The following is a 10,867-nucleotide window of genomic DNA, read 5'->3' on the forward strand; positions in this document are numbered from 1 at the left end:
GAAAGATGGGCTCAGTGGCTGCAGCAGTGGACTTTAAGCCAGTAGAAAATGTGAGGATGGGGCAGCATCAGGAAGGGTCTTGTGCTCTTGTGCGTGGGGTTACAATCCTTCAGAGCTGACCTGAAGACACCCAACAATAACTCTTTTTTTTAAGTTTTTAAATTTTATTATTTTGTGTGTGTGTGTACCATCAAATCGGATCTGACTGGTACAGGAGGAGATTGCCCTTCTTCTCCAGCAGAGCATCTGGTGGATTTGAACCACATACCTCTGGAATTGCAGTGTAACTTCTTTCCACTAGGCCACCAGAGCTCCCTATAATTCTTAAAATTCTCAAGTATGCCTTTCTTTTTTTTAACAATGTCCAGTAAAATTTAAGGACTGAGCATTAACCTGCAACGTTACCAGTCATCTTGTTGAGGGGTCTTTGCAGGTTAGTTTGTGTTTGACTTGCTGCTGGTGCCGCTTGATCCAAGGAGTTTGAAGTCCGTGAAAGCGTATGAAGTATGGATTTTTCCTGAGAGCCTTTCGGAAAGGAGCTTGCTAGAGGTGCCTCTGATGAGGACGTAGAGAGTTGGTGTTCTGTGAGAGCTAATCTGTGGATTCAGAGACCTTTGCAGCAAGATCCAGGACTGATAACTTACCTGGCAAACCCACAGAGCCTGGGGGGGAGGCCCCTCCGCTGAGACAAGCTCATCATTTTCTCAGAGAGCTGTTCTGGAATTGCTCCAGTTGGAAACATTTTTTTAAAAAATAATTTTAATGAACATTTACAGAGAATTTGGATTTCCATTCATTCATTGCTACACTTCTCTCCCTGCCCAGCCCTCTCTCCCCGCCCCCCAGTTCGCTCCTCTCTTTCAAAAGTAAAAGAAAGACTCCTTCCCTGGTACACAGTCCCCCCGCACTCCTCCCACCGCCCCAAGTACATTCCACTATGCAAACTTAATTGTAGACTCTTGTGATAACCATAATACCCTATCATACATCACTTTTAAATTATTCATTCCCTCATCTGTTTCAGTGCAGTATATACAATTTATCCAGTTTTTCTCAGTCTTACCCCCACCCTGATATCAGTCCCATTTTACAGCAGTGGCACCATGCAATATTTGTCCTTTTGCGACTGAGATATTTCACTCAGCATAATGTCCTCCAGGCTCACCCATTTTGAATAATATTGAATGAGTTCCTTGTTTTTCAATGCAGCATAGTATTCCATTGTGTGAATATACCACAGCTTCTCTAGTCATTCGTTTGTTGATGGGGACTTAGGTTGTTTCCAACTCCTTGCTATTGTGAACAGAGCCGCGATAAACATGGGTGTTCATATATCTGCTTGGATGTCAGTTATGGTCTCTTTGGGATATATTCCCAGTAGTGGAATTGCTGGGTCAAATGGTATCTCTATTTGCAACTTTTTAAGAAAGCACCATACCGCCTTCCACAGTGGTTGCACCATTTTACATTCCCATCAACAGTGAATAAGGGTTCCAGTTTCTCCACAACCTCGCCAGCATTTGTTGTTTGGGAAACATTTCTTTTAGAGGATTTTATAGACATGGCAGAGGGGAAAAATTGTTGGCTTAAATGCGTTTTATAAAGACTTCCTACACCCATTTTATGAGTGAGTGCTGAGGTCAGAGAACTGTCTCTCAAGGTTACGGTCAGGTTGTGAGCAGTGGAGCCTCCTGGAGCCTCCGTGGACAGGTGTGTGACAAAGTGCAGTCCTCGCTGGTTGCTGTAGTGTCGTCTCTGACTCTGTTGAGGCAGGTGTAACAGAGTGGACTGCCCAGCCCAGGCTGTCTTTCTGATCCTGAGTGTGTCTGAGTCCATTCTTGGCACCTTTTTGTACAGTGCCTTCCAGCTGAGAGGCCTCATCTTCCAGCATGAATATCACAATATTTTGTTGTGATCTGTGTGGTTTTTACTGGCTGACCGCTGAAGGAAATTGCCAGGCCTTCCTTTCTGCTCTGTCTGCGTCTGAAAACTCCATTGTAACCTTCTACCATCAAGGATGCTGCGGATATTTAAAATACAGCATAACTTCCGGCATGAAGGCAGCAGGCAGGCCTCCTCAGTACAACAAATTGGTTGGTGGAAAATGTCCTGGGATAGTTGATAAATTGACTGGCAAAGGGAATTGAAGCTGGGACCTTGACCTCATTAAAAAAAAAGCGCTTTCAGAAAGCTACTAACAAGTTAGTAGTAGCCACAAGAGGTTACCAAGAGCCTGGAACACTTTATTCTAAGGTCCAGTCATGTTTTTTTCTTAGGAATTAGATAAAACGGCTTAAAATGTGTCTTTGAAATGTAGTACTCAATTAAAACAAAAGCTAAAGATGAGAAACATGACCATTGATTATATGATATGTACGTGGCATTGCGTTTGCACTTACATATATTAGTTTTTAATCCCATTTGTGTTGGAGTAGAACTGTGTTTTCAGTAACTGATTTTTCAGACGTAAATCACCAGACTTTTATTGCAAGACCCTTGAATGGATTTGAACCTTTAACCTTTTACTAAGTAACCAGTGAATTAATAGCTCTGCTCAGGGTAATATCTCATCATTGTTGTTAATAACTGTCTTCACCTCAGCTCCGGACTGTTGGCATCTCCATCCACAATGGAGTGAAACACTGCCCAGTGCTGCCGCATGTCCATGATGCGAGACAGAAGGACCATTCTCATTCATAGGGGCTTTCAGTGTCTGACTTTTAGAAGCAGATCTCCAGACCTTTCTTCCTAGTCTTTTTTCATTTGGAAGCTGGGCTGAAACCTGTTCACAGCAACATGTAAATCACCATAGACATGTAGGTGGTGGCTGGGTGTACGATGTATTGATTGGCTGGGACTGTTTCCCACATGGAAGGTGAGACTTCTCCCATTGAGCCACCAATGGCCTCATAAAGTTAGATTTTATTCACCCCATTTGTTTCTGGTGGAGGGACAGTGCAGGAGAGCAAGACCCCCCATGAGACGGATTGATGCAGTAACAGGGGCAACACAGGAAGGTGTGTAGGAATCTGTGAGACTGGCTCAGGACAGGGCAGGCTTCAGAGCTGCTGTATACAGTGTCGCTGTGAGTTGCAAGCAACTCAATGGCACATAACAACAGTTTCTAAGACGTGAAGCACGGCTTTCCATTGGCTGTGTGAGGTAATTGAGGTAAAATGACATAACTTGTAAACTCTTGACGAAATACAACTGTGATCGGTCACACAATCATTTTGGAGCACCTGTGATTTGGACTTTGACCTCAGTAGCTCAGTTCACCCTGGCCATGAGCCTCGACGAAGTTCTTAGCCCAAAATGACACTTTGAGCAAGACACACTCTTCACTCCTCCCCGCAGGGGAGAGAATTGGGGAATTATCCTTTCCTGAGGCATAAACACCATTAACTGACCCTACCAAGGTAAAACAAGACTTCTGGGAAGTTGTTTCTGTGTATTCTACATCACCTAAACATCTGGGAAATGAATTTTTATTGTTTTTGTGAGGCCTGGTTTTCTGGCTTTTCTCAGATTTTATAGAATTCTGTCAGTTCTCCCAATGTTACGGAAGGAGTTTCCCTGAGGAGTGAGGTCTGGTTCTTTGGAAAGAGAGTTCAAACTTCCAGGTGCAATTTGGATTGCTCCGGTTCCCAGGGGATCTCATCTTCATTCCCGTTCTGTCCTCGAAAGTGTATTAGCGTAGAATGGGACACCACTCTGTGGCCATTGAACATGCTATAGACTAGTTCATGTCTTGAGAAGATGTGCACAATAAGTTACTGAGAAAAGTGTGAACTACCCTGTACAGTAAGATTCCAGGTAGAGATTTTTTTAAAGGTAATACTGAAAATCTAGCAGTATGTTAGCATTGATTATTTCTGGGTTGCAGATTTGTGGCTAGTTGTTGGGTTTGTTTTTTTCTTGTCTGTGTTTTAATGTTTGCTGAGTTTTCTCTAATGGGTATTGTTGGTCATGTGAGAACGGGCTGAGATAGACATAGAAGAGTTTTCCAGAACATAGTAGCAAAGGTGACAGAGATGCAAACCTTCAGCCCAGGTCACAGTGAGGGATTACGTGTGGTTAGCAGAGACAGGAGCCTCAGTGCAGTTCACTTGCGCCCAAACTCGCTCGTTAACCATCCTCTCCAGAGAACCTGCAAGTTTAAAAGTCCAGATTTGGGGAACTCACCTGACCACACCCCAGAGGTAGCTTTGTATGAGCTGGAAAGAGGGGTCACTGGCTCAGGAGTGAAGTCTTTGGGGGATGCAAATGGTTAAGGCTCTTGGCTGCTAACTGCAAGCTTGGAGATTCAAGTGCATTCAGAGTCATGATCGAGAAAGAAAATTAGCAGCTGAAAATTGTAAATCATAGTACTCTGACACGTTTAGGGTCTCCACAGGCTGAAATAGACTGAAAACAGCAGATTTCCTCAGGCACAGTTGCTGCTGCCTGCTGGAAGATGGTTGTAATGATATACAAACCTGGCAGGACTCAAGCTGACCGCTCACCTTGAGTTGTACAGTGGCTGACTGCAAGCGCAGCCCCTTGGAATGCCCATTCCCATCTCCTGACTTGACGCCCTGGGGTGGGTCTGGAAGTATATACATTTATATTATTCTTTTATATTTTAAAAGGAACTATTTTGGAAGCAGTAGTGGCATCCACTTCCCAAACAACATGCCTCTGGAAATTCCATCAACTTTGATAAATGATGATAGTTATAAAAAGACTTCAGGCCTTTTGTTCATCGGATCACTATGAGTCGTGATTGACTTGATGGCAGTCGAGTCAAATTATGGCAAATGTCAAACATGAATCTCCATAGCGTTACCTCCAGCTCAGTGATTCACTTTCTCTGCCATTCTCTTTCAGTATTATTGCTCCTTTATGATATTTTTCATACAGTAGTTGGGAGAGATTCCCATATTTTTATGTCCTCTGAGTATATACTTATTTAAGTATATAAAGGATTTTTAAAAATACCATTTCTATATCCAGAAATAAAATCTTTATTAATTGTGGGGAGTGCGTGTGTGTGCACACACCCCTACAAGTACACATGTGTAAATATATACTCCTGTGTCTATACACACAAGTATGTATTTGTAAATGTATACACGTGCGGGTATGTTTTATCACAAGTGTACATATATTAAACAAAACATCTACTTTAACAGTCTTACCTTTATTTTTTTATTTCTTTTTTAAACTAGTTTATTTACAAAATTCTAATACAAATTCGAACAAATTCTTTCAATTTCCCTCACAGTCTTACCTTTCTTTATAGTTCAGTAGCATTAATTATGGTTGTAACCATCACCACTCAAATTTTTCCACCACCACCACTAAGACAAGCTTGGGGATCCTTCGACAGGGATCTCCCTGGGTGTTTTGGTTTTTTTTTCTTTCTCATTACCCTTCCTGATCACCACTGATAAGTATGCCTTTTCCTAGTTCTAGAAATATCTACTTTTTTAAAAGCTCTACATAGATGTCCATGGAGAAGATTATTGAACAATAGCTGAAAGTTCTGAGAGAACAAACAGGTTTGTCTGGAGAGGGTGAAGCCAGGCTGCTCCTTGGAGGCAGGGAATTTTTGTGTGTGTGAGAAAAATTTGTATTTAGAATTAGCCATCTGGACTCAGTTTGGATGATCCCAATTTTGTTGGCAACATCCAAAGCATCATAGTCAGGAGCAAGTAGAACATAGGCCTTCTTCTCTCCATCAGGCCTAATCAAAGTGTTGACCTTGGCCATGCCGATGTCTTAGAACTTCTTTACAGCTTGTTTAATTTGGTGCTTGTTGGCCTTGACATCTACAGTGAACACAGTGTGTTCTTATCTTCTATCTTCTTCATGGCTGACTCAGTGGTCAGGGGAAACTTGATGATGGCATAGAGGTCAAGCTTGTTTCTCCTGGAGGCAGGAATGTTGAAGCTCGATCTGACGTAGTTGGGGCACGTGGCCAGGAGGGACTGGTCCTTGGAGAAGGCCATGACGGTGATGCTGTGTCTCTGACCGTGCAGGTGTCCATCTGTACTACGTCGGGGGCGAAGTCTATGCCGAGTGCGTGAGCGACAGCAGCATCTTCGTGCAGAGCCGTAACTGTAACTACCAGCACGGCTTCCACCCGGCCACCGTCTGCAAGATCCCCAGCGGCTGCAGCCTCAAGATCTTCAACAACCAGCTGTTCGCGCAGCTGCTGGCACAGTCGGTCCACCACGGCTTCGAGGTGGTTTACGAGCTGACCAAGATGTGCACCATCCGCATGAGCTTTGTTAAGGTAACGGCGTCTGGACGGCGATGGCAGAGTGGCAGGAGTCACAGTATAGGATTTAATGCTGCGCAGATATTTTCCATCCCTCCGGTTTGCTAAGCGCTGTTTCCACTCAGTAAAAACTTGGTGGATTTGCTTGTATGAACTAAAACACTCTCCTAACCCTTAGGAGAAGGAAATATCGTTGATAAGTGTTATGGATGGTTTCCTAGTGATGCTGTAACACAGATGTCCCAGGTGGGTGCTTTTAAAGAACAGAAGTTTATTTTTTGACTGGTAGAAGGCTGATGGCCAAGCTCACAGCCCCAGCTAGAAGGGAAGGCTCTGGACCCCAGCTCTGAGGATGCTCCTTGTGTCTGCACTCGAGCCCTTGGTGACCCCACATGACATCTGTCTTCTCTTATTGGGATTTCCTCCTCTCTCTGCCTCTGCAGCTCCTTCTAACTCAGAAGAGATTAGGTGTAGACTTGCCCCTCACTGACTTGACCTCATTAACGGAACACAGAACACACTCTTTCCCCACAGAATCTTAACTGCAGGTTCAGGAATTGGAATACTAGTACAGAGTTGAGGGGGCTAGAAATTCAATGCATAACGCAAGCTGGAAACCAAACCGAGTTGATTTCAACCCACAGCAAGTTTATGGGCTCAGAGTAGAACTGTGTTCCGTGGGATCCTCATGACTGTGAACTTTCAGAAGCAGACAGACAGGCCTTTTTTACTGGAGTGGGTTTGAACTGCCAACTTTTAGTGCCCAGCCAGAGCAAACCCGCTGCTGATTCCTGGTGACACTCCGACAGGTTTCTGAGTCTGTAAATCTGTGGGCGGAGACAGGCCCTCTCTCTGAGGTCTTTTAGTAGCCAAGTGCTTAACCATTCGCACCCGTTAGGGACAGCAGAGTAAGCCAAGGTGGCTCTTACATGTCAAACTCATTACTCATCCCTTTGAAGGCCGTCTCCTCCCATAGACTTATAACCTTGTAACCCTGGTGGGAAATCGCTGTGAGTTGTCATTGACTGGACGGCAAAGGGTACATAGTAGTGTGAGCCTGCCCGCAGAAGGCCTTAAACTGCCTTTAATGAACTGTCATCGGACTCATCAGGGATTTTTCATTAGGATGACATGGTGATTATGATAGGTGATTATAGGAGATTATGTCACTCTAGTGTGAGCTTGCAAAGAAATCTGATTTCCCTAAGATCTATGAGATGTTTTCTTTGGTAAGGTATTGTTGTTGTGTACCGTCGAGTTGGAACCGACTCATAGCTGACCCTCAGCGGGTTTTCAGATGCAGTAAGTCTCCCGGGAGACTGCCCATGGAGTAGCTGGTGGATTCAAACCCGGTGCCTTGACATTGGCAGTACAGTTCCTTACCACAAAGCCACCAGAGCAGCTATGTAACTTACAGAAAATAAATGACTACTAATATTGCAAATGGGGAGGAAGGGGGATAATCTCCAACTCGGCAGTTTGCAGCCCCTGAAACCATGGAGGGTCAGTTATGAGTTAGTTCTCCTTTGATGGCAATGAGAGAGAATATTGTGAATAGTGATTCTGATAAAGTCAGTCATTTGAAGCCTCTAGCTGTGCAGGGGAGAAATATAGGCTATCTGTCTTCTTTTGGTACGTTCACACCATTCAATAATGTATCCATAAAACCCTTCAGTATCGCGTCTTGAATTTGTTCTTCGGCTCTTTCAGCTTGATAAATGCCAAGCCTGTGCTTCTCTTGGTTTTCTAACTCAAGGCATTTGCACATTTTATTGTAATATTTTTCTTTGTCTTCTTGAGCTCTCTCTTGAAATCTTGTGTTTTCTTACCTCATCATTTCTTCCCTTTAATTTGGTTGCTGTTATTTGCTATTGAGTTGGAGCTGACTCATAGCTGACCCTCCAGTGGGTTTTCAGAAGCTGTAAGTCTCAAGGCAGGCCATTGTCCATCTCTCTTGTCTTGGAGCAGCTGGTGAATTTGAACCACTTGCCTTTGGGTTGGCAGCACAACTCCTTACTTAACCCTCCTCAAACCACCAGGGCTCCCTTCCACTTACTCTTAACTTCTCTATGTTCAAGAGCAAGTTCAGAGCCTCTTCAGACATACATTTTACTCTTCTTTCTTTGCTGTCTTTTAAATGCAACCTTTTGCTTTCTTCCTGTATGATGTCCTTGATATCATCCCACAACTCACGACATAATTGCCTCCAGTCTTGCCTCACTAACATCAGATCTACAACACGGAGCATAATTACATTGTACAGAGAATCTTGGCCTGCCTAAGTTAACACAGATCTTGTGGGGGATACAATTCAATCTATGATAGTAATAAATGGGAAATTATTAAAATGAGCCAGGGAAAGAAGGAGAAACAAGCTTTACAGTCACCCTGAATAATCTTGAGCTCCCTGCTTGTTCTCTATTCACCTTTCCGATTCAGTTCCTGGTTGGTAAGGAGAAAAACGTTGTGTCAGATCCTATGCCCAGTACTAAAGGGCTGACCATAAATTCAAGTTCTTGCTCTAATTGTTAGGGGCCATTGAGTCAACTTCAGTGTATCAGAGTGGCATCATGAACCATTTCAGAGCAGGCTTGTTTCGCATCTCTACTTTATTACCTCCCATTGTTGGGTGGTGTGTGTCTGTGTGTGTGTGTGTGTTTGTGTGAGACGAAGGAATTTATTAACAGAAAACGATAATTTGATGAGTCCTATTCGCACATGACGACCACCCTTCCTGCAGGTGCTGTCAGAAGGGGTGGGGTGACATCCTCAGTCTGTCCAGTCTTCATTCCTGAACCAGCAAGTGCTCTGAGGGTAGATTGGGCTCCAGATCCTTTCGATCCGTTCGATTTCCTTCTGTTGTGCAAAGTTTAATGTGTAAAGCAGCAATGCCCATCTCCTTGCACCTCTGTGCCACATCCTGGGCAGCCAACCTGGCAGCATGAGGTGAGGATTCATCTTGGTCAGCCTTCACCTTCGTGCCACCAGTCACACAGCAGATGGTCTCCTTGCCAGAGAGATCGGTGACATGAACGAAAGTGTCTTTGAAGGATGCAGAAATGTGGCCGACACCAAAGGCATTCTCTCCTTCAGCCACCTGAGGTCCAAGGCTGATGACCTGTTCTTCTTTCTTTTTCTTTTCCTTTTCCTTACAAGGTGCCATGTCTGCACGTTGTCTCCAGACTCTGCCACCGGAAAGTGTGTGTGTTGTTTTGTTTTTTTTTTAATTTTATTTTCATTTTGGCCCTCATTGTGGTGGTGTTGATATTAGGTACTGTTGGGTCCACTATGCCTCATTCTAATTCCATGAACAGCGGAGTTGAACCTTGCTCTGTCTTGCACTATCTTGACCATCTCTGACACGCTTGAGCCCATTGGGTTTTTTGTTTGGTTTTTTGCTTGAGCCCATTTTTACAGTCACTGTGTCAGCCCGTCAAAATTTTTAAGGGTCTTCCTCTCTTTCTCTGACTCCACCAGACCCAGCGTGATGTCTTCTTTCATAGACTGGTATCTCCTGTCAACATACCCAAAGGATGTGAAATGATGTTTCACCGTCTGGGTCTCTATGGAGCACTCTGGCTTTCTCCTTATGGAGGGAAAATGATTCACTAGTGTTTCCCGTGTGCCTGGAGCCTGGGACCAGCTCTGAAAAAAACAGTTATTATCGAGTCAGCCCCAATGCCTGGCACCTCTCCATGTGGATTTTAGTGATGGATTTCTCAGAAGGAGATATCCAGGCCCTTCCTTAAATGAGGGACCATCCTTGTGGTTGGTTGGGAGTCAAGTGTGTCAAACATTTGCACCATCTGGGAATCCCAGAGCAAGTATCCATCCATCCATCCATCCATCCATCCATATATTTGAATGTTAACACAAGGGAGGCACATTGATTTGAACTCACACCAGGGTGCTGGGTTACAAAGCTGTGTCTGACTTAGAGGAAGGAAGGATTTACTGTCTCTCGCACATCTCAGTGTCTGCTCTGAGGCTTGAGCTCCGTCTGTGTCCACCAGGCTCTGTCTGGCAGCTCTGGAGTGTAACTGTAAAATCACACACGATTACTGTTGGCTCCGTTCTTGCTTTTCAGGGCTGGGGAGCTGAGTATCATCGCCAGGATGTCACGAGCACCCCCTGCTGGATCGAGGTTCACCTTCACGGACCACTGCAGTGGCTGGACAAAGTTCTCACTCAGATGGGCTCGCCACATAACCCAATTTCTTCGGTGTCGTAAAGTTCCTCTTGTAAGCCACGTTTCCATTGAATACATGCTGTTGGAGGCAGTGGCTTCTGTCATTTCAGATTTGCAAGTAACTGAAGTTTCTAAATCTGTATAGGTAGACACATACTGTACACTGTTCTACTCTGTTTTGTGCTTTGTATGTAACCTCATGTCATTACGTTGTGATTACAAGAGCAGTGTATCATGGTTCTATCACTCCAAGAAGGAGCTTCTGTGGGGGCAGACGGAAAGGCACCTGGGCCAAAAGGTACTGGCAAAATCAGCTTCAGTGATGTACGTTGTTCTAAAGCACGCCGTGTGGCCAGAAAGAAGAATGATCAGTTTTACTGCAAAGTCAGGTACTAACTAGAAGGACTAGAGTA

The 10,867-nt window shown here is 44.3% G+C and overlaps 1 protein-coding gene and 1 pseudogene across 2 annotated transcripts in view; one reads left to right on the forward strand and one right to left on the reverse strand.

Moving 5' to 3' along the window:
* The window catches only part of SMAD9 (SMAD family member 9), a 34,019-nt gene extending 23,468 nt beyond the window's left edge, over nucleotides 1-10,551 (forward strand). The window contains exons 4-5 of one of the 2 annotated variants that reach the window (XM_006879551.1): nucleotides 6,024-6,280; nucleotides 10,353-10,528. In XM_006879551.1, the coding sequence (XP_006879613.1) occupies nucleotides 6,024-6,280; nucleotides 10,353-10,496 (401 nt within the window). In that variant the 3' untranslated portion in view covers nucleotides 10,497-10,528. Of the gene's footprint in view, nucleotides 1-6,023; nucleotides 6,281-10,352 lie in introns of both variants that reach the window. The other variant, XM_006879550.1, reaches the window with a different exon arrangement.
* LOC102875025 lies at nucleotides 8,684-9,440 on the reverse strand (annotated as a pseudogene).
* Nucleotides 10,552-10,867: the final 316 nt, after the last annotated feature.

Source organism: Elephantulus edwardii, unplaced genomic scaffold (assembly GCF_000299155.1).
Source record: "Elephantulus edwardii isolate Elephantulus edwardi_28Jun2011 unplaced genomic scaffold, EleEdw1.0 scaffold00004, whole genome shotgun sequence".
NCBI lineage: Eukaryota > Metazoa > Chordata > Mammalia > Macroscelidea > Macroscelididae > Elephantulus > Elephantulus edwardii.